Source organism: Oncorhynchus tshawytscha, linkage group LG08, assembly GCF_018296145.1.
Source record: "Oncorhynchus tshawytscha isolate Ot180627B linkage group LG08, Otsh_v2.0, whole genome shotgun sequence".
Taxonomy (NCBI): Eukaryota; Metazoa; Chordata; class Actinopteri; order Salmoniformes; family Salmonidae; genus Oncorhynchus; species Oncorhynchus tshawytscha.
In genome coordinates, this window is record NC_056436.1 from 65,935,006 (window position 1) to 65,958,506 (window position 23,501).

The window sequence follows — 23,501 nt, forward strand, 5'->3', positions numbered from 1 at the left end:
CGGGAGTAGTGTGGGAGTAGTGAGGGAGGAGAGAGGGAAGTGAGAGGGAGTAGTGCGGGAGTAGAGAGGGAGCTGAGAGGGAGGAGAGAGGGAGTAGAGGGAGTAGAGAGGGAGGAGAGAGGGAGTAGTGCAGGAGTAGAGAGGGAGGAGAGAGGGAGTAGAGAGGGAGGAGTTAGGGAGTAGTGCGGGAGGAGAGAGGGAGTAGAGAGGGAGGAGAGAGGGAGGAGAGAGGGAGGAGAGAGGGAGGGGAAAAGAGGATTAGGGGAGAGAAGCAGGAGGACAAGATAGCACTGTACCAGTCTCTTGTGTAGGGAAAGTGTTGTAATAGACAGTAACAACAACTTTAAGAAAAAATAAAAATGGTTAGCATTGTCAAGACAAGAGCCAGAGACAGTGAAACATGTAGACTGACTACAGAACTGTAGGTGAGGAGATTGTATTTATTTATGTGTACCTGGTGGCAAAGACTGTGACACACTCCATAAATATAGTGGAGAAGACTGTGACACACTCCATAAATATAGTGGAGAAGACTGTGACACACTCCATAAATATAGTGGAGAAGACTGTGACACACTCCATAAATATAGTGGAGAAGACTGTGACACACTCCATAAATATAGTGGAGAAGACTGTGACACACTCCATAAATATAGTGGAGAAGACTGTGACACACTCCATAAATATAGTGGAGAAGACTGTGACACACTCCATAAATATAGTGGAGAAGACTGTGACACACCATGTCTATACACAGTGTTGCAATGATGTGCAAATAGTTAAAGTACAAAAGGGGAAATAAAATATAAAAAATATGGGTTGTATTTACAATGGTGTTTGTTCTTCACTGGTTGACGTTTTCTTGTGGCAACAGGTCACAAATCTTGCTGCTTCGATGTGGTATTTCACCCAATAGATATGGAAGTTTATCAAAATTGGATTTGTTTTAGAATTATTTGTGGGTCTGTGTAATCTGAGGGAAATTTGTCTTTCTAACGTGGTCTCTCTCTCTCTCTCTCTCTCTCTCTCTCTCTCTCTCTCTCTCTCTCTCTCTCTCTCTCTCTCTCTCTCTCTGTCCATCACGTGTTCAAAAGCTACTCAAGTTAAAGTAGTTTACTCAAGACCCAGAGAAGACAGGTGAAGAGGTTTGTAATAGACCTGTGGGCATCGGGGAGGAAAATGTGGCCGGCATTCGAGGGCAAGAGTTAACCAGGGATGTTTTAACTGGTTTTTCTTAAACTGAAGCTATACATTATTTTCACCCTAATTTGCAGCCTCAGGACATTTTATCCAGAGAGATGGCATCCTCCTAAGAAAAACAAAAGAGTCCAAATGTTGCTTTCCGTTGATTGTCTTATGTAAACAGAATATCTGAAGTGATCCTGTCTTTAAAAGCAGATGGTGTGGTTATGACATCATGCTCGTTAACAAGAGTTAGGGCCTTTTAGGACAAACAAGCAGGGGTTGTTTTGAAGGACAGGAGCCTTAACTTGAACTAATTCCATTATAGATGCCCTGAATAATTGTCTACATGTATGCTCATAGATACATGATAGCCTAGACAATGGCACCTGCTGGAAAAAGAATTGTACACCCCTGACTGTTTAAAAAAACAATTGTGTTTAATTGTCCCTTTAATTATTTTCCCCTTCCACTGTAGTTAGAGAGAGAACATCCTCACAATGTTCTGTCACTCATATTTAGCTGCTACCGAATCTTATTCTGTCTGACTTCTAGGATAATTCTCCTAGCGACTCCGGAGCCAATATTAGCTGTGCGGTGCTTTGTTTTACCCATGAGCCGGTTGCCTAGGTAACATTGCATAAGAGCAGCGGGAAGGAAAGGATGCCCCTTGCTGATTGCGAGACGGGAGACTAGGAGGTAGATTTACCCAGCAGCCACCTTGTTCTCTCTCTCTCTCTCTCTCTCTCTCTCTCTCTCTGTCTCTCTCTCCCTCACTATCTCTCTAGTTTCTCTCACCAACCCTTTATACTCCAACACTCTGATGCGTTACACCAGTAAGGATCAAACAGTTCCACATAGTGTATGTTAAAGCCCATATGGCTCTTAAAGCATTTCACCATGTGTGTTAGCTTAGTAGCTCTCTTTCCTGATATCACTGTTCTCTGTATCAAGTTGCCTTTCCTCATCATTATATGACACGCAACAAAAGCTCATACCTGTCCAAATGAGATACTACCGACAGAATTTAATAAGCACCACCAGTGGACTGAGCACGACCTAAATTGAAATCTAAGTTTCACTGTATTTGACTTCAGAAGGCCTAGCGTTCTGGGTCTCCTAAATGAATAAACTGAGTGTCTTGTGGAACATTCAGTACCAGTCAAAGGTTTGGACACACCTACTCATTCCAGGGTTTTTCTTTATTTTTTACTATTTACTACATTGTAGAATAATAGTGAAAACATCAAAACGAGAAATAACACATATGGAATCATGTAGTAACCAAACAAGTGTTAAACAAATCAAAATATATGTTATATTTGAGATTCTTCAAAGTAGCCAACATTCGCCTTGATGACAGCTTTGCACACTCTTGGCATTCTCTCAACCAGCTTCACATGGAATGCTTTTCCAACCGTCTTGAAGGAGTTCCCACATATGTTGAACACTTGTTGGCTGCTTTTCCTTCACTCTGCGGTCCAACTCATCCCAAACCATCTCAATTGAGGTCAGGTGATGCAGCACTCCATCACTCTCCTATGTTTAACACTTGTTTGGTTACTACATGATTACATATGTGTTATTTCATAGTTTTGATGTCTTCACTATTATTCTACAATGTAGAAAATAGTAAAATAAAGAAAAACCCTGGAATGAGTAGGTGTGTCCAAACTTTTGACTGCTATTGTATGTCTGGAAGAATTGTCATGTTAAATGTGCAGTGTACTGTACTGTACTTGATTTTCTCACACTGGCATTAACCAGTGACCATGCAGCTAATCCCCACAGTGAAGCATCTCTCCATGAGACCACGTCTCTCAGCCTGATAGGCTGCCTGGTAACTGCAGGCTAAGGCCACACACATTCCTTAGCTAAGAGTGTCTGTGTACAGAGCCTGACAGGATAGTGCATGTAGATTCCGTAGAGACATGTGGCTCCAGATTGCCGGGCTTTCCCAGTCTTTCCAACAAGTGGATAATGTTCCCGTGGAAGCCACAGTGTTTCTGTCTGTGGCAGGATGAGTAGAGCCATCTTTGGCTGTGGAGACAGCATTGTGTGTGTGTGTGTCGATGTGTGTGTGTGTGGTGTGTGCCTGCCTGTGTGCCTGCATTTTAGATATTAACTGTCTGTCTGTCTGTCTGTCTGTCTGTCTGTCTGTCTGTCTGTCTGTCTGTCTGTCTGTCTGTCTGTCTGTCTGTCTGTCTGTCTGTCTGTGTGTGTGTGTGTGTGTGTGTGTGTGTGTTTTAGATATTAACAGTGTGTCTGTGTTGTCTCTAGGTGCTGACCTGCCTGGTCTGATAGACCTCGAGTCCCTGTATCGTGGTGTGGAGCAGAGTATCAACCAGACCCGAGCCCAGAGACAGAGGAGACAGAGTCCAGAGAGAGCCTACAACATCGAGGTCCTACTCGGGGTGGATGACTCTGTGGTCCAATTCCATGGCAAGGAACACGTCCAGAAGTACCTGCTCACGCTCATGAACATCGTAGGTATAGCACACTCACAGAGAGGTACGCTCACACACACAAACAAACAAAGGCACACACACACACTCTCCTTTGCATGAAAGAACTGTCCAATATGGCAGCTAAAATGAAACAGTACACTCACAGAGGACTAGAGACTAGGACAGAGAACTAGAGACTAGGGCAGAGAACAAGAGACTAAGACAGAGAACTAGAAACTAGGGCAGAGAACTAGAGAGCTTTGGATAGAGAACCTGAGACTAGGACAGAGAACTAGAGACTAAGACAGAGAACTAGAAACTAGGGCAGAGAACTAGAGAGCTTTGGATAGAGAACCTGAGACTAGGACAGAGAACTAGAGACTAAGACAGAGAACCAGAGACTAGGATAGAGAACTAGAGAGCTTTGGATAGAGAACCAGAGACTAGGACAGAGAACTAGAGACTAAGACAGAGAACTAGAGATTAGGATAGGGAACTAGAGACTATGACAGAGAACTAGGGACTAGGACAGAGAACTAGGGCCTGCCTGCCTGCCTGCCAGATCTCACTGTCTGTCTTTCTGTCTGTCTGTCTCCTCTATATGAATATGATGGGATTTCAAATATTTTCTGTGTGTGCTTGCGTGCATGTGAGCGACAGAATGGTCACAGGCTAGTGAAACCTGTCGTCTGCCCCAGCTCTCACACAATGTCCCTTCAGATGTTATGTCATGTGTCACAATTGGAATGATGCAAAGCCAGCAGACAATATGATTTAGGACACAACAAAGAGCTTAGCCCAGCACTTGCCTCCCAGGAGTGTGTGAGTGTGTGTGATTGGGAATGTGGCATGTAGAATTGAATCTCTGAAAATTAAACCTGATCTGAGAGTAGAGAGAGATTGTGATTGGTACGTGTCTGTGTGTGTGTACATGCGGGCACATGTGTGTTTTTGTCGAGCATGTGTGTGCGTGTGTTTTTGTCGAGCATGTGTATGTTTGTCGAGTGTGTGTGTGTGTGTGTGTGTAGCCTTTGTGCAAAAAGCAGCAGACAGATATCAGAGATTTCTATCAGAAACAGCAGCAGTTCTTCTGGTCTTTACTCCGGTGTTGTGAAAGAACAGCACCCCCCCCTTTTGACTCCCTGTTGTAGATATCTGTAAGACAATCTTAGAGGGGAATGCACAGCCATATTGCAGGCACCCTTCTCATCTAGAGACAGAGACAGAGAGATTTTTAACAGCGCATTCAGAATAAATTACTGAAAAACCCGATAAACAGTAAATAAATAAGCAAAACATCCTCCCACGCATGGCATCTATGCCACTTTCTTCTTGAAAGTTAACTTTGCTCACTTTAGGATCGTCTCGCTCTCTGTCTCTCTGGCGGTGGAGAGTACTCAGGACTTGGAGTTTTGCTTTTTAACTTTTTTACATGAGGTTTCTCCATGAGGTTTCTCCATGAGGTTTCTCCATGAGGTTTCTCCATGAGGTATCTCCATACATCAAAGTAAGTGAAGCAAAGAGAAGCTCAGACTTGGAGTTCTGATCTAGGATCAGATTTTCCTTCTCATTCATTTTGATTTAAACGTCAAAGATCAGCACTTCTAACCTGAGACGAATACTGGTGTGGAGATCCAATTGAGATGCTATTACCTCAGCCTTTGATGAGGCAACATGGCTCCATACCTTCAGTGGCTTCCATTGAGGCCTTATTCTATCTAGGAACATGGCTACCCTGAAGAGGCTCTCTGTCTTTCTCTCCTCATCGTTGTCCAAGGCTGCCAGGGTCAGATCATAGAGGCTGTCTCAGAGCAGAGAAGAGTGTGTTATCTTAACCTTTTGGTGTGTGTGTGTGTGTGTGTGTGTGTGTGTGTGTGTGTGTGTGTGTGTGTGTGTGTGTGTGTGTGTGTGTGTGTGTGTGTGTGTGTGTGTGTGTGTGTGTGTGTGTGTGTGTGTGTGTGTGTGTGTGTGTGTGTGTGTGTGTGTGTGTGTGTGTGTGTGTGTGTGTCTGTGTCTGTGTCTGTGTGCGCGCATGTGTGTGTGTGTTATCTTCCTCTACCAGGGAAGCTTGAGGGAACAATATACTGCAGGCTGTGTGAGTGTGTAGATAATTTTTTATCTTGCTTTTATTCAGACCTTTAGCAGGCCATGCTATCTGCGAGATAGTACCCTGAGAAGTACATAGAGAGAACACTTTCAACCCAATATACAATTCCAGTCCTGTTGATTTCCGTTGCTCCCCAGTACGTACTGTATATCCAGGTATACATCATTAATCTGAAAAAACAGTATATTCCACATGAAGTGATCCCTCCTACTCTAACTAGCTTACCCACGAGCGACTCAGAGCTGTAGCCAGCCTGTCTCTCTGTTGTTATCTGTACATAAGAGGTCTATTAGGACCCCCAGCCACTAGGGGGGCCCTGACCCAATTATTATCCTTTTTTAAATTTCATTTTTTTAGGAAGTAAGTCAGGATCTCTTTTGAGAGTTAGAATAGTAGAATACACATGTGGTTGTACATCAGAAGTTTTCCTCTTGTTATGTCCGTCACTGACAGTCAATCAATTAACCCATGCCATCTAAAAACTGTTAGATTGGTAGGTTAGTCTAGCCAGCTATCTTAACTTGTAGTAATCATGGCCGAATACCAACTGGGTGAAGGGCACGTGCCCAGGGGTCCTAACCTCCAGGGTCCTAACCTCCAGGGTCCTGACCTCCAGGGGTCCTGACCTCCAGAGGCCCTGACCTCCAGAGGGCCTCCATTGATTTTTTTAGTCACTCTCACTCAGATATCATATACACACGTGGGCAGATTTGCAGAAAAGTTGCTTGAAAATTGCAGTATTTTCTCTTACATGGTAACATTTTCTCTACACCCCATGGTAACATTTTCTCTACACCCCATGGCAACATTTTCTCTACACCCCATGGCAACATTTTCTCTACACCTCATGGCAACATTTTCTCTACACCCCATGGAAACATTTTCTTTACATCCCATGGAAACATTTTCTCTACACCCCATGGAAACATTTTCTCTACACCCCATGGCAACATTTTCTCTACACCCCATGGCAACATTTTCTCTACACCCCATGGCAACATTTTCTCTACACCTCATGGAAACATTTTCTCTACACCCCATGGCAACATTTTCTCTCCATTCTCTGCGCTGCCACTACTTCATGTAGGGGTCAATCTGGGGTCAGCTAAAGGTCAGGAAGTCACGGTGGAAATTGAGAGGGAGAGAAAGAAATGGAGAGAGAGGGAGTATGAGTATGAGAAGGAGAGACAGCAGGGAAGGGGAGAGCGAGAGATAGGGGTCAGAGATGAGGTGGGCAGCCTGTCAGTCAGCTGCCACGGCAACCTTTGAATCTTGTCTGTAGAGTTCAACTAGAGTGTTTACCTCCTACTCTCTTCCCATGTTAATCTGGTTCTTCCAAATCCTCCTTTTTTTTCTCAATAGCATCAATTGATAAATTCTAGTGTGGTTTGGTTTGTCAATGACCAACCAATTGAAGAGCCCAGAGCTTGTCCGTCAATGAACAAACACACACACACCCAATCAGCAACAAGCTGCCCCCAGAGAGGAGAACAGAGGTGAACAACATGACTGAGAAATGCATTCCATTGATCAGCTTCTTAAATGGTCCATGGGAAATGAAGAGGAATGTACGGGAGATACCTGAATCAAAAGATCCCTGAACCCCCTCCACAAGTCACATAATCACCAACACACACACTCTCACATAATCACACGGCCAAGGGCAGGAGGACAGGGGGCCTCAGTGATGCACAATATCCCTCCCCAAAGTCTGTCAAATTCCACTGTCTGAGAGAGAGAGACCATTCCATTGTGTTGTAATCTCTTGCATATGAAGTGTCTGCTTAATGATACTGTATCAACCCAGAGGACACTGTTTCCCTGTCTAACTGATGGGAGACCTTTACACTGACAGACACTGTTTGTGATGAGCGAGATGGCTGGATGGTGTTAATAATCAACTCACCCACTCTAATAGGAGTGCTGTGTGCTTGTGAGTGGGTGTGTGTGTCCGTGTGTCCGTGTGTGTGTGTATGTGTGTGTGTGTGTGTGTGTGTGTGTGTGTGTGTGTGTGTGTGTGTGTGTGTGTGTGTGTGTGTGTGTGTGTGTGTGTGTGTGTGTGTGTGTGTGTGTGCGTGCGTGTGTGTGTGTGTGTGCATGTGTCGCTGATAAAGCTAGCCTGGCTGTGGTGGGTGCTAATGAATGCATCATGTCCAAGTTAAAGGCCTGCGTGATAACAGAGAAAGGCCAGCAGATAATAATAGGGAGAATGGGACACATCTGTGAGCAGCACACTCTGAACTAACACTCTGAACTAACACTCTCAACTAACACTCTGAACTAACATTCTGAACTCACACTCTGAACTAACATTCTGAACTAACATTCTGAACTAACACTCTGAACTAACACTCTCAACTAACATGCTGAACTAACATTCTGAACTTACACTCTGAACTAACACTCTGAACTAACATTCTGAACTAACACTCTGAACTAACATTCTGAACTAACACTCTGAACTAACATTCTGAACTAACACTCTGAACTAACACTCTGAACTAACATTCTGAACTAACACTCTGAACTAACATTCTGAACTAACACTCTGAACTAACACTCTCAACTAACACTCTCAACTCACATTCTAAACTAACACGCTGAACTAACACGCTGAACTAACATTCTGAACTAATATTCTGAACTAACATTCTGAACTAACTTTCTGAACTAACACTCTGAACTAACATTCTGAACTAACACTCTAAAGAAACACTCTGAACTAACATTCTGAACTAACATTCTGAACTAACATTCTGAACTAACACTCTGAACTAACATTCTGAACTAACACTCTAAAGAAACACTCTGAACTAACATTCTGAACTAACTTTCTGAACTAACACTCTGAACTAACATTCTGAACTAACACTCTAAAGAAACACTCTGAACTAACATTCTGAACTAACTTTCTGAACTAACACTCTAAAGAAACACTCTGAACTAACATTCTGAACTAACTTTCTGAACTAACACTCTAAAGAAACACTCTGAACTAACATTCTGAACTAACTTTCTGAACTAACACTCTGAACTAACATTCTGAACTAACACTCTAAAGAAACACTCTGAACTAACATTCTGAACTAACTTTCTGAACTAACACTCTGAACTAACATTCTGAACTAACACTCTAAAGAAACACTCTGAACTAACATTCTGAACTAACACTGAACTAACATTCTGAACTAACACTCTGAACTAACACTCTGAACTAACACTGCTGATTCCCTCCCTCTCTACCTCATCTTACTGATGCATACTGCAACTCACATCCTCCACATTTGGTACAACACCCATTCTGCCAGTCATATTCTGTTAAAGGTCCCCAAACCACTCACATCCCTCGTTCCTCTTTTCAGTTTGCTGCAGCTAGCGACTGGAACAAGCTGCAAAAAAACACTCAAACTGGACAGTTAAATCTCCATCTCTACATTCAAAGACTCAATTATGGACACTTGAGGTTGCTACACGTGATGTATTTGTTTTCTCTATCTTTTTGCCCTTTGTGCTGTTGTTTGTACCATGCTTCTGTTTCTACCATGTTGTGCTGCCATGTGTTGCTACTGTTTTGTTGTCATGTTGCTACCATGTTGTTGTCATCTGTTGCTGCAATGCTGTGTTGTTGTCTTAGGTCTCTCTTTATGTAGTGTTGTGGTGTCTCTCTTTATGTAGTGCTGTCTCTCTTTGTTTAATGTTGTGGTGTCTCTATGTAGTGTTGTCTTAGGGCTCTCTTTATGTAGTGTTGTCTTAGGTCTCTCTTTATGTAATGTTGTATCTCTTTATGTAGTGTTGTCTTAGGTCTATCGTTATGTAGTGGCGTCTATCTTTATGTAGTGCTGTCTTGTCACTCTTTATGTAGTGTTGTCTCTCTTTATGTAGTGTTGTCTCTCTTTATATAGTTATGTGGTGTTGTCTCTCTTTATGTAGTATTGTCTCTTTTTATGTAGTGTTGTCTTAGGTCTTTCTTTATATAGTGTTGTCTCTCTTTATGTAGTGTCGTCTCTCTTATTAATGTAGCGTTGTGGCGTCTCTCTTTATGTAGTGTTGTCTGTCTTTATGTAGTGTGTCTCTCTTTATTTAGTGTCTTATTTCTCTATTTCTGTAGTGTTGTCTCTCTTTATATAGTGTTGTCTCTCTTTATATAGTGTTGTCTCTCTTTATGTAGTGTTGTCTCTCTTTATATAGTGTTGTCTCTCTTTATGTAGTGTTGTCCTAGGTCTCTCATTATCTAGTGTTGTCTCTATGTAATGTTGTCTCTCTTTATGTAGGGTTAACTTAGGTCTCTCTTAATGTAGTGTTTTCTCTCTTTATGTAGTGTTGTCTCTCTTTATGTAGTGTTTTCTCTCTTTATGTAGTGTTGTCTCTCTTATGTAGTGTTGTCTTAGGTCTCTCTTTATGTGGTGTTGTCTCTATGTAGTGTGGTCTCTCTTTATGTAGTGTGTCTTATTTCTCTATTTATGTAGTGTTGTCTCTCTTTATGTAGTGTTTTCTCTCTTTATGTAGTGTTGTCTTAGGTCTCTCATTATCTAGTGTTGTCTCTATTTATGTAATGTTGTCTCTCTTTATGTAGTGTTGTCTTAGGTCTCTCTTCATGTAGTGGGCTCTCTCTTTATGTACTGTTGTCTCTCTTTATGTAGTGTTGTCTCTCTTTATGTAGTGTTGTCGTAGGTCTCTCATTATCTAGTGTTGTCTCTCTTTATGTAGTGTTGTCTCTCTTTATGTAGTGTTGTCGTAGGTCTCTCATTATCTAGTGTTGTCTCTCTTTATGTAGTGTTGTCTTAGGACTCTCTTTATGTATTGTTTTCTCTCTTTATGTAGTATTCTCTCTTTATGTAGTGTTGTCTCTCTTTATGTAGTCTTGACTCTCTTTATTGTTGTCTCTCTTTATGTAGTGTTGTCTTAGGTCTCTCTTCTTGTAGTGTTGTCTCTCTTTATGTAGTGTTGTAGTGTTGTCTCTCTTTATATAGTGTTGTCTCTCTTTATGTAGTGTTGTCTCTCTTTATGTAGTGTTGTGGTGTCTCTCTTTATGTAGTATAGTGGTTTATGTAATGTTGTCTTAGGTCTATCTTTATGTAGTGTTGTCTCTCTTTATGTAGTGTTGTCTCTCTTTATGTAGTGCTGTCTCTCTTTGTTTAGTGTTGTGGTGTCTCTATGTAGTGTTGTCTTAGGGCTCTCTTTATGTAGTGTTGTCTTAGGTCTCTCTTAATGTAGTGTTGTGGCATCTCTCTTTATATAGTGTTGTCTCTCTTTATGTAGTGTTGTCTCTCTTAATGTAGTGTTGTGGTGTCTCTCTTTATGTAGTGTTGTCTCTCTTTATGTAGTGTGTCTTATTTCTCTGTTTCAGTAGTGTTGTCTCTCTTTATGTAGTGTTGTCTCGCTTTATGTAGATTTGTCTCTCTTTATGTAGTGTTGTCTCTCTTTATGTAGTGTTGTGGTGTCTCTCTTTATGTAGTGTTGTGGTGTCTTTATGTAGTGTTGTCTCTCTTTATGTAGTTTTGTCTCTCTTTATGTAGTGTTGTCTCTCTTTATGTAGTGTTGTCTCTCTTTATATAGTGCTGTCTCTTTGTAGTGTTGTCTCTCATTATTTAGTGCTGTCTTAGGTCTCTCTTTATGTAGTGGTGTCTCTCTTTGTGTAGTTTTTCTCTCTTTATGTGCTGTTGTCTCATTTATGTACTGTTGTCTCTCTTTATGTAGTGTTGTCTCTCTTTATGTAGTGTTGTCTCTCTTTATTTGCTGTTGTCTCTCTTTATGTAGTGTTGCCTCTCATTTTGTAGTTTTGTCTCTCTTTAGGTAGTGTTGTCTCACTTTATATAGTGTTGTCTCTCTTTATGTAGTGTTGTCTCTCATTAGGTAGTGCTGTCTGAGGTCTCTCTTTATGTAGTGTTGTCTCTCTTCATGTAGTGTTGTCTCTGTTTATGTAGTGTTGTCTATTTTTATGTAGTGTTGTCTTAGGTCTCTCTTTATCTAGTGTCGCCTCTCTTTATGTAGTGTTGTCTCTCTTTATGTAGTGCTGTCTTAGGTCCCTCTTTATGTACTGTTGTTTCCCTTTATGTAGTGTTGTCTCTCTTTGTGTAGTGTTGTCGTAGGTCTCGCATTATCTAGTGTTGTCTCTTTTTATGTAGTGTTGTCTCTCTTTGTGTAGTGTTGTCGTAGGTCTCGCATTATGTAGTGCTGTCTCTCTTTATGTAGTGTTGTCGCTCTTTGTGTAGTGTTGCCTCTCTTAATGTAGTGTTCTCTCTCTTTATGTAGTGTTGTCTCTCTTAATGTAGTGTTGTCTCTCTTTGTGTAGTGCTGTCTCTCTTTATGTAGTGTTGACGCTCTTTGTGTAGTGTTGCCTCTCTTAATGTAGTGTTCTCTCTCTTTATGTAGTGTTGTCTCTCTTAATGTAGTGTTGTCTCTCTTTGTGTAGTGTTGTCTCTTTTTACGTAGAGTTGTCTCTCTTTATGTAGTGTGGTCTCTCTTTATTTACTGTTATTACTCTTTATGTAATGTTGTCTCTCTTTATGTAGTGTAGTCACTCTTTATGTAGTGTTGTGGTGTCTCTCTTTATGTAGTGCTGTCTCTCTTTGTTTAATGTTGTGGTGTCTCTATGTAGTGTTGTCTTAGGGCTCTCTTTATGTAGTGTTGTCTTAGGTCTCTCTTTATGTAATGTTGTATCTCTTTATGTAGTGTTGTCTTAGGTCTATCGTTATGTAGTGGCGTCTATCTTTATGTAGTGCTGTCTCTCTTTGTTTAGTGTTGTCTCTCTTTATGTAGTGCTATCTTGTCACTCTTTATGTTGTTCTCTCTCTTTATGTAGTGTTGTCTCTCTTTATATAGTTATGTGGTGTTGTCTCTCTTTATGTAGTATTGTCTCTTTTTATGTAGTGTTGTCTTAGGTCTTTCTTTATATAGTGTTGTCTCTCTTTATGTAGTGTCGTCTCTCTTATTAATGTAGCGTTGTGGCGTCTCTCTTTATGTAGTGTTGTCTGTCTTTATGTAGTGTGTCTCTCTTTATTTAGTGTCTTATTTCTCTATTTCTGTAGTGTTGTCTCTCTTTATATAGTGTTGTCTCTCTTTATATAGTGTTGTCTCTCTTTATGTAGTGTTGTCTCTCTTTATATAGTGTTGTCTCTCTTTATGTAGTGTTGTCCTAGGTCTCTCATTATCTAGTGTTGTCTCTATGTAATGTTGTCTCTCTTTATGTAGGGTTAACTTAGGTCTCTCTTAATGTAGTGTTTTCTCTCTTTATGTAGTGTTGTCTCTCTTTATGTAGTGTTTTCTCTCTTTATGTAGTGTTGTCTCTCTTATGTAGTGTTGTCTTAGGTCTCTCTTTATGTGGTGTTGTCTCTATGTAGTGTGGTCTCTCTTTATGTAGTGTGTCTTATTTCTCTATTTATGTAGTGTTGTCTCTCTTTATGTAGTGTTTTCTCTCTTTATGTAGTGTTGTCTTAGGTCTCTCATTATCTAGTGTTGTCTCTATTTATGTAATGTTGTCTCTCTTTATGTAGTGTTGTCTTAGGTCTCTCTTCATGTAGTGGGCTCTCTCTTTATGTACTGTTGTCTCTCTTTATGTAGTGTTGTCTCTCTTTATGTAGTGTTGTCGTAGGTCTCTCATTATCTAGTGTTGTCTCTCTTTATGTAGTGTTGTCTCTCTTTATGTAGTGTTGTCGTAGGTCTCTCATTATCTAGTGTTGTCTCTCTTTATGTAGTGTTGTCTTAGGACTCTCTTTATGTATTGTTTTCTCTCTTTATGTAGTATTCTCTCTTTATGTAGTGTTGTCTCTCTTTATGTAGTCTTGACTCTCTTTATTGTTGTCTCTCTTTATGTAGTGTTGTCTTAGGTCTCTCTTCTTGTAGTGTTGTCTCTCTTTATGTAGTGTTGTAGTGTTGTCTCTCTTTATATAGTGTTGTCTCTCTTTATGTAGTGTTGTCTCTCTTTATGTAGTGTTGTGGTGTCTCTCTTTATGTAGTATAGTGGTTTATGTAATGTTGTCTTAGGTCTATCTTTATGTAGTGTTGTCTCTCTTTATGTAGTGTTGTCTCTCTTTATGTAGTGCTGTCTCTCTTTGTTTAGTGTTGTGGTGTCTCTATGTAGTGTTGTCTTAGGGCTCTCTTTATGTAGTGTTGTCTTAGGTCTCTCTTAATGTAGTGTTGTGGCATCTCTCTTTATATAGTGTTGTCTCTCTTTATGTAGTGTTGTCTCTCTTAATGTAGTGTTGTGGTGTCTCTCTTTATGTAGTGTTGTCTCTCTTTATGTAGTGTGTCTTATTTCTCTGTTTCAGTAGTGTTGTCTCTCTTTATGTAGTGTTGTCTCGCTTTATGTAGATTTGTCTCTCTTTATGTAGTGTTGTCTCTCTTTATGTAGTGTTGTGGTGTCTCTCTTTATGTAGTGTTGTGGTGTCTTTATGTAGTGTTGTCTCTCTTTATGTAGTTTTGTCTCTCTTTATGTAGTGTTGTCTCTCTTTATGTAGTGTTGTCTCTCTTTATATAGTGCTGTCTCTTTGTAGTGTTGTCTCTCATTATTTAGTGCTGTCTTAGGTCTCTCTTTATGTAGTGGTGTCTCTCTTTGTGTAGTTTTTCTCTCTTTATGTGCTGTTGTCTCATTTATGTACTGTTGTCTCTCTTTATGTAGTGTTGTCTCTCTTTATGTAGTGTTGTCTCTCTTTATTTGCTGTTGTCTCTCTTTATGTAGTGTTGCCTCTCATTTTGTAGTTTTGTCTCTCTTTAGGTAGTGTTGTCTCACTTTATATAGTGTTGTCTCTCTTTATGTAGTGTTGTCTCTCATTAGGTAGTGCTGTCTGAGGTCTCTCTTTATGTAGTGTTGTCTCTCTTCATGTAGTGTTGTCTCTGTTTATGTAGTGTTGTCTATTTTTATGTAGTGTTGTCTTAGGTCTCTCTTTATCTAGTGTCGCCTCTCTTTATGTAGTGTTGTCTCTCTTTATGTAGTGCTGTCTTAGGTCCCTCTTTATGTACTGTTGTTTCCCTTTATGTAGTGTTGTCTCTCTTTGTGTAGTGTTGTCGTAGGTCTCGCATTATCTAGTGTTGTCTCTTTTTATGTAGTGTTGTCTCTCTTTGTGTAGTGTTGTCGTAGGTCTCGCATTATGTAGTGCTGTCTCTCTTTATGTAGTGTTGTCGCTCTTTGTGTAGTGTTGCCTCTCTTAATGTAGTGTTCTCTCTCTTTATGTAGTGTTGTCTCTCTTAATGTAGTGTTGTCTCTCTTTGTGTAGTGCTGTCTCTCTTTATGTAGTGTTGACGCTCTTTGTGTAGTGTTGCCTCTCTTAATGTAGTGTTCTCTCTCTTTATGTAGTGTTGTCTCTCTTAATGTAGTGTTGTCTCTCTTTGTGTAGTGTTGTCTCTTTTTACGTAGAGTTGTCTCTCTTTATGTAGTGTGGTCTCTCTTTATTTACTGTTATTACTCTTTATGTAATGTTGTCTCTCTTTATGTAGTGTAGTCACTCTTTATGTAGTGTTGTCTCTCTTCATGTAGTGCTGTCTTAGGTCTCTCTTTATGTAGTGTTGTCTCTCTTTATGTAGTGTTCTGGTGTTGTCTCTCTTTATGTAGTGTTTTCTCTCTTTATGTAGTGTTGTCTTAGGTCTTTCTTTATGTTGTGGTGTCTCTCTTAATGTAGTGTTGTGGTGTCTCTCTTTATGTAGTGTTATGGTGTCTCTCTTTATGTAGTGTGGTATCTCTTTATGTAGTGTGTCTTATTTCTCTATTTCTGCGGTGTTGTCTCTCTTATATAGTGTTGTCTGTCTTTATATAGTGTTGTCTCTCTTTATATAGTGTTGTCTCTCTTTATTGTCACAGGCCGGCTCATAGCCTGTGGCAAGAATGAGGGGACACGAACAACAGGTATAGGCCAATCAAAAAGGTTCTTTATTGTAAACCAAAACTATTAACTACAATGAAAAGGGAATGAGGTGTGAAAGTATCATAATGTAAGGTGTATGTAAAGTGCAGGGATGCATGAATCTGTGTGTGTGAATATGACTGAGTGAAAACTATGCACAACTACAAAAGAACAAACAAACATGATCATACCTGGAGGAGCAAAGAGAGAGAGAGATTAGTGAAGCAGCCGTTTAAATACCCTGAGCCCAGGTGACTCCAATCACTAACGACCCTCCTCTGCCTGCAAGAGGAACCGCCCCTGCACTGCAGAGGATGGGCCGTGACACCCCCCTCCTTAAAATGAGGGTCCCACCCTCAACCCAAATTTCGGCCCAACATATTCAAAACAATACAATTCCCCAAAAAGAAAAAAAAGGATACCAGTCCCGGCTCCTAGTAGTGTCCCCGTGTCCCCCAACTGACTGTCCACCCCTCAAACTCAGCAGCCCTGGTTCCTGGTGAGCAATTTAAGAGGAAAGAGGCGCAGACAGCCCATAGGGGTCAGCAGAGAGAAGATACAAACGAGGTTAAAGGGGCACGGGTCAGAGCATTAGCAATGATATTATCCTTACCACCAATGTGTCTAATATCAAGGTTGAATGGTTGCAAGAACAAAGCCCAACGCATCAGGCGCTGGTTGGGATTTTGCACGGACCTCAGAAAAATAAGTGGGTTGTGGTCAGTGAACATAGTTAAAGGGGTCAAAACAGAACCAACAGACCTTGAAGTGCTGTAAAGCCCAAATGAGACCTAAAGCCTCCTTTTCAATTACAGAATAGTTTTGCTGATACTTATTACATTTCCGGGAGAAGAAACTGACTGGACACTCAACATTGTTATCATTCTCCTAGAGAAGCACAGCCCCAGGACCGATTTGACTGGCGTCTACCTGCAATTTGAAAGGTTTCCCAAAATTTGGTGCTGCCAACACAGGTGCCAAACACAAAAGAGCCTTAACTGCATCAAATGCCTCTTGACACTGCGTGGACCAGGTAAATTCAGCCTTGGCCTTCAACAGATTGGTCAGTGGGGACACTACTAACGAAAAGTTTTTACAGAAAGCACGGTAGTACCCCGCCATTCCCAGGAAGCGCATCAGTTCTTTCTTTGTGGAGGGCTGTGGGAACTGCTTCACAGCCTGGACCTTGGCTTCCATGGGACAGACAAAACCCTAACCAACAACCTTGACTAGGTATGTGACCGTAGCTTTGGCAAACTCACATTTTGCCAAATTAATAGTCAACCTGGCCCCCACCAGTCTTTCGAACAGGGCTTGCACTCTCCAAGGAAGAGGATAAAGGTCTGCTTTAGTAACATTGTTAACTTTTCTATAATCGGTGCAAGGTCTGAAAGTGGAATCAGACTTGTTGACCAAAAGACAGGGTGAAGCCCAATTTGAACAACATGGCTCTGCAATACCATTATCCAACATATACTGCACCTCTGTTTCCAATTGCAGTCTCTTCTCCTCAGATACACAATAAAATCTCTGTTTGATCGGCTTAGCATCTCCGATGTCTATATCATACTCAAATAAGTGGGTTTGCTATAGTGTCAGAAAACAAAACAGGTTAGTTTCTAATAAGAGCTACGAATTCATCACGTTTCTCAAAGTCTAAATGATCTACCAAAACCAAGGTTTTGCAAAGTCTGGGAGTTTTTCAACCGACCTTGTAAGACCTCATCCGAAACCCTAACATTCTCCTCTTCTCCCCCCCTCCACCAAATTAAAACCACAAGATACAGTGATTGGAGCAGCAGTCAACGCTGACCTCACAGCTGGAGTGCCTTCAACTTTGCTTAGATCACGGGAGTGATAACATTTTAACAGGTTCACATGGCATAATTTAGAGGACTTCCTATGACCAGGGGTTTCAATAAGATAGTTCAAATCTGACACTTTACGCAACACAGTGAAAGGACTACAGTATTTTGCCTGAGAAGGTGAACTTACAAGAGGCAGAAGAGCAAGTACACGATCACCGGGACTAAACTCACGAAGCTCAGCCTGTCTGTCATATTTCAGTTTCATTTTCCATTGAGAAGATTTTAGTTTTTCTTTCGCCAGTTCACCAGCCCTATACAACTTCAACCTAAAACCATTTACATAGTCAATAAGGTTCAGAGGTGGTTCCTCAGGCAAACAACCATCCTGCAACACTGCTAAAGGCCCACGCTCCTTATGACCAAACACTAAGTCATTTGGGCTAAACCCTGTGCTTTCCTGCACTACTTCACGAGCAGCTAGTAACCGCCAAGGTAACACCTCCTCCCAATCTGCAGACAGTTCTGTACAGTATGCACGAAGCAAGGATTTTAAAGTTTGATGAAAACGTTCCAAAGCTCCCTGGCTCTGGGCATGGAACGCAGTAGATGTACTAACTTTAAGCTGTTTGAGAACCTGAGCAAATAAATGGGAGGTAAAGTTAGACCCCTGATCTGACTGGATGATTTTTGGAATCCCAAATGTTGAAATAAATTGAGTTAACGCTACTGATTTTGAAGTTATGGTAGGCGAGGAAAAAGTTGCCGGATATCTAGTTGCTTGACACATAACAGTTAATAAGTAACTATGACCTGACTTGGACCTTGGTAAAGGCCCAACACAATCGATAATAAGATGCTCAAAAGGTTGCCCTACGGCTGGTATTGGATACAAAGGTGCTGGCTTTACAACCTGGTTTGGATTGCTTGTGAGCTGACACGTATCACAAGTTTTAGTAAACTGAGCTACATCCCGCTTTAAACGTGGCCAGAAAAAATAACGAAGTATGCAATCATAAGTTTTACAAACACCCATATGACCTGCCACATCACCATGTGAAGTTTGCAACACTTTATTTCGCAAAGTAGTAGGTACAACTATTTGAAAGACTGGTTCTCCTAGACCCTGATCATAGTGTGGAACCCATTTCCTGACCAACAGCCCATCAAGAAGAAAATAACACTGAGCACTATTCCTCACCACTGAATCAGGAACAACTTTATCAAACAGATCATCCAAGGTAGTATCGGCATTTTGCTCAGCCATCAATGATTCTCTAGAACTAGTCAACTGTTCTGTCTGGAGTTTGACTGGCAACTCAAGACTTTCTGGCTTACTCGCAATCTCCTTACGAGAAGCCGCGCGGGGAACCGCACAAACTGGAAAAACCTCAGGAGACATACATGATCCGGAGATTCCCTTGCAGGGGACACTGAAGGTTGCTTCTTACAGATGTTTAGTTTGTCATCTGCCCACACCTTACTACCTGCCAAGTCATTCTCCAAAATCATGTGGACTCCCTCTCCTGGAAACTGGGGTCTAACCCCAACATCTACATCACCCTCTACCAGGCCACATTTTAGGGTAACTTCATGTAAAGGACAAGAGAATGGAACTAAACCCATACCACATACCATTACACAACTGCCCGTATCAGACTCTTTAGAGAACGGCAAAACAGATTCCTGAATAAAATCATCTAAAGCTCCAGTGTCTCTTAAGGTCTTGATTGAAACATTTTGGTTGTCATCTACCAGGGACACGACACCATCTGAAATAAAGGCTGAAAAAGCGAGTGGCTGAAAAAGCTCACCCTGGTGGTCAGAGGCTGTAACAGGAGCTGCCATCACAGCAGGTTTAACTTGATCTGACTTTTTTTTATTTAAGCAGAGGACAATCTTTCTTCCAATGTCCTTCAACTAAACAGTAGCGACAGGTATTAGTATTAACCGGTGCTTTAACTTAGAACTACCTCTCCCGGATCCGGGAGAATTGTCATCAACTGACACTAATTAGCATAACGCAACGGACAAAAAGTATTACTAGAAAATATTCATATTCATGAAATCACGTGAAATATAATGAAACACAGCTTAGCCTTTTGTTAATCACCCGTCATCTCAGATTTTGAAATTATGCTTTACAGCCAAAGCAAGACAAGCATTTGTGTAAGTTTATAGATAGCCTAGCATAGCATTATGTACAGCTAGCAGCAGACAACTTGGTCATGAAAATCAGAAAATCAATCAAATTAAATCGTTTACCTTTGATGAGCTTCGTATGTTTTCACTTACGAGACTCCCAGTTAGACGGCAAATGTTCATTTTGTTCCATAAATATTATTTTTATAGCTGAAATACCTCCGTTTGTTCTTCACGTTTGGTTGAGAAATCCACCGGAAACTGTGGTCACGACAACACGAAAAATATTCCAAATTAGATCCATAATATCGACAGAAACATGGCAAATGCTTTTTATAATCAATCCTCAAGGTGTTTTTCAAATATCTATTCGATAATATATCAACTGGGACAATTGGCTTTTCAGTAGGACCGAGAGGAAAAATGACTACCTCTGTCTTTTGCGCAAGAATCACTCTGAAAGCCCTCAGCTGGCCACTTACGCAATGTAGTCGTTTAAGCTCATTCTTCAACATAAAGGCGTGAAACTACGTCAAAATGCTGTCGACACCTTAGGGAATATGTAGAAAAATGAATCTCGTTGATATCCCTTTCAATGGCCAATAGGGGTGCATAGGAACACAATGGTTTCAAAATAAGAGGCACTTCCTGATTGGATTTTCCTCAGGGTTTCGCCTGCAATATCAGTTCTGTTATACTCACAGACAATAAACTTCAGAGTGTTTTCTATCCTAAGCTGTCAATTATATGCATATTCTAGCATCTTGTCCTGACAAAATAGCCTGTTTACTTTGGGAACGTTATTTTTCCAAAAATAAAAATTGTGCCCCCTAGTTTCAAGAGGGTAAGTCCTCCAGACCCAAACTTCTGCCGAGGCCTTTGGAAAGAAGCTCCAAAAAAAGGTGACCTACTATTCCTAGGAGTAAAGTTATTTGTATGGTACATGTCACTGTTTGACTCAAAATTGCTTTTATGTGTTAGCCTGTACTCATCTGCAAGGATTGCTGCATCACTTGGAGACTTAACTTTACGTTCATTCATGTATGTAGCAACCTGGTCAGACACAGAATATTTGAACTGTTCTAACACAATCAAATTAGACAGACCCTCAAAAGTATTAACTTCAGAAGCTGTACACCAACGATTAAATGCAGAAGTCAAATCACAAACAAACTCAGAATAGGTTTGTGAATCTAACTTTTTCCTTTAACGAAAACGTTGACGATATGCCTCTGGCACAAGCTCGTAGACCTTCAGAACTGTTGTTTTAACTTTAGCAAAAATGTTACTGTGAGCTAAACTCAGTGCTGCAAAAGCCTCACGTGCTTTACCTGTAAGTACATATTGCAACAAGATAGTCATGTCCAAATCTGACCAAGCTCTAGCTTCTGCAATACGCTCAAATAAAGCAAAGTATGTGTCTGGATCTGACTCATCAAATTTAGGCAACAAACGAAGATTCTGTGAAACATCAAACTGTAGTAGTCCTTCTGGTCTATTAGCATTTCTCAATCGCTCTCGCTCTAACTGCATTTGCAACAGCTCCCTTTGCTGCTCAACAGTTAATGAAGGGCTAGACTGAAAACCTGCACCCTCACTACTAGCAGACTGACCCCAAAAAACACCAATTTCTCCAAGACCTTGCGTTAATCTAGTTTTAACAGTCTCTTTAATCTTTTTATCAACAATCTCAATCTGATAATGTTCAGCAATTTCAATTAACTGCTCCTTAGTACACAACTCTATGGCTGCCTCTGAAGGAGCTTGAACAAAACTGCTCAGAATGGAAGACATTTTCCTCAACCAATACAACTATTACAAATGCTCCAAAAAAACATACAACTCACCTGCTGTCAGTCTGGGTTCAAGGACAGGAGCCACACCCCACTATCCTCCAAAAACAACAAACTAACTGGCCCTGGTCTTCGTGCAGTCACATGTGGTGGGGTTTTATGCGCACAAAACCAGTGGAGTGGAAAAGACAACCAGAAACTGGCAGCCCCCCTCATAACCACCATAACCAAATCCAGAGTGAATTGCTAACCAAATCTAGCTACCAAGCTAACTAAACCAAAAGAACACATGGCTCTCAACCCTCTCTTCAACATTATTGGCCCAACCAAAACATCCCCTCAACCTAAAAAATTGGCAATCTGAACTAAACTAACCCAAGTTAAGTTCAAAACAATAATCAAATAAGCCAAATTGGAAATAAACAAACGTATCCATTATTAGACAAAGAAATCTAGACAAAACCTTAACCAACTAAAACAAAATGTTAAAGTAAACAAAAATACTAAAGTAAGAATAAAGTACAATTAACTTTAACTTACGGATGAGCCACCATTATGTAGTGTTGTCTCTCTTTATGTAGTGTTGTCTCTCTTTATGTAGTGTTGTCTCTCTTTATATAGTGTTTTCTCTCTTTATGTAGAGTTGTCTCTCATTATGTAGTGCTGTTTTAGGTCTCTCTTTATGTAGTTTTGTCTGTCTTTATGTAGCGTTTTCTCTCTTTATGTAGTGTTGTCTATCTTTATGTAGTGTTGTCTCTCTTTATGTAGTTTTGTATCTCTTTATGTAGTTGTGTATCTCTTTATGTAGTGTTGTCTTAGGTCTCTCTTTATGTAGTGTTGTCTATCTTTATGTAGTGTTGTCTCTCTTTATGTAGTTTTGTATCTCTTTATGGAGTGTTGTCTTAGGTCTCTCTTTATCTAGTGTTGTCTATCTTTATGTAGTGTTGTCTTAGGTCTCTCTTTATCTAGTGTTATCTCTCTTTATGTAGTGTTGTCTCTCTTTTTGTAGTGTTGTTTCTCTTTATGTGGTGTTGTCTCTCTTTATGTAGTGTTGTCTCTCTTTATGTAGTGTTGTCTCTCTTTGTGTAGTGTTGTCTTAGGTCTCTCTTTATGTAGTGTTTTCTCTCTTTATGTAGTGTTGTCTCTCTGTATGTAGTGTTGTCTCTCTGTATGTAGTGTTGTCTCTCTTAATGTAGTGTTGTCTCTCTTTATGTAGTGTTGTCTTAGGTCTCTCTTTATGTGGTGTTGTCTCTCTTTATGTAGTGTGGTCTCTCTTTATGTAGTGTGGTCTCTCTTTATGTAGTGTTGTCTCTCTTTGTGTAGTGTTGTGTTAGGTCTCTCTTTATGTAGTGTTGTCTCTCTTTGTGTAGTGTTGTCTTAGGTCTCTCTTTATGTAGTGTTTTCTCTCTTTATGTAGTGTTGTCTCTCTGTATGTAGTGTTGTCTCTCTTTATGTAGTGTTGTCTCTCTTTATGTAGTGTTGTCTTAGGTCTCTCTTTATGTGGTGTTGTCTCTCTTTATGTAGTGTGGTCTCTCTTTATGTAGGGTTTTCTCTCTTTATGTAGTGTTGTCTCTCTTTGTGTAGTGTTGTCTTAGGTCTCTCTTTATGTAGTGTGGTCTCTCTTTATGTAGTGTGGTCTCTCTTTATGTAGTGTTGTCTCTCTTTATATAGTGTTTTGTCTCTTTAAGTAGTGTTGTCTCTCAGTTTGTTGTGCTGTCTTAGGTCTCTCTTTATGTAGTGTTGTCTCTCTTTCTGTAATTTTGTCTGTCTTTATGTAGTTTTGTCTCTCTTTATGTAGTGTTGTCTTCGGTCTCTCTTAATGTAGTGTTGTCTCTTTTTATGTAGTTTGATCTCTCTTTATGTATTGTTATCTCTCTTTATGTAGTGTTGTCTTAGGTCTCTCTTAATGTAGTGTTTTCTCTCTTTATGTAGTGTTGTCTCTCTTTATGTAGTGCTGTCTCTCTTTATGTAGTCTTGTCTCTCTGTGTAGTGTTGTCTTAGGTCTCTCTTTATGTAGTGTTGTCTCTCTTTATGTAGTGTTGTCTCTCTTTATGTAGTCTTGTCTCTCTGTGTAGTGTTGTCTTAGGTCTCTCTTTATGTAGTGTTGTCTCTCTTCATGTAGTTTGGTCTCTCATTATGTAGTGTTGTCTCTCTTTATGTAGTGTTTTCTCTCTTTATGAAGTGTTGTC

General features: G+C 40.4%; 1 protein-coding gene across 1 annotated transcript in view; it reads left to right on the forward strand.

The window, feature by feature from the left end:
- LOC112257039 (A disintegrin and metalloproteinase with thrombospondin motifs 2) overlaps positions 1-23,501 on the forward strand; it is a 139,774-nt gene that overhangs the window by 74,378 nt on the left and 41,895 nt on the right. The window contains exon 2 of the mRNA XM_042325849.1: positions 3,463-3,668. Within this exon, the coding sequence (XP_042181783.1) occupies positions 3,463-3,668 (206 nt within the window). The remainder of the gene's footprint in view (positions 1-3,462; positions 3,669-23,501) is intronic.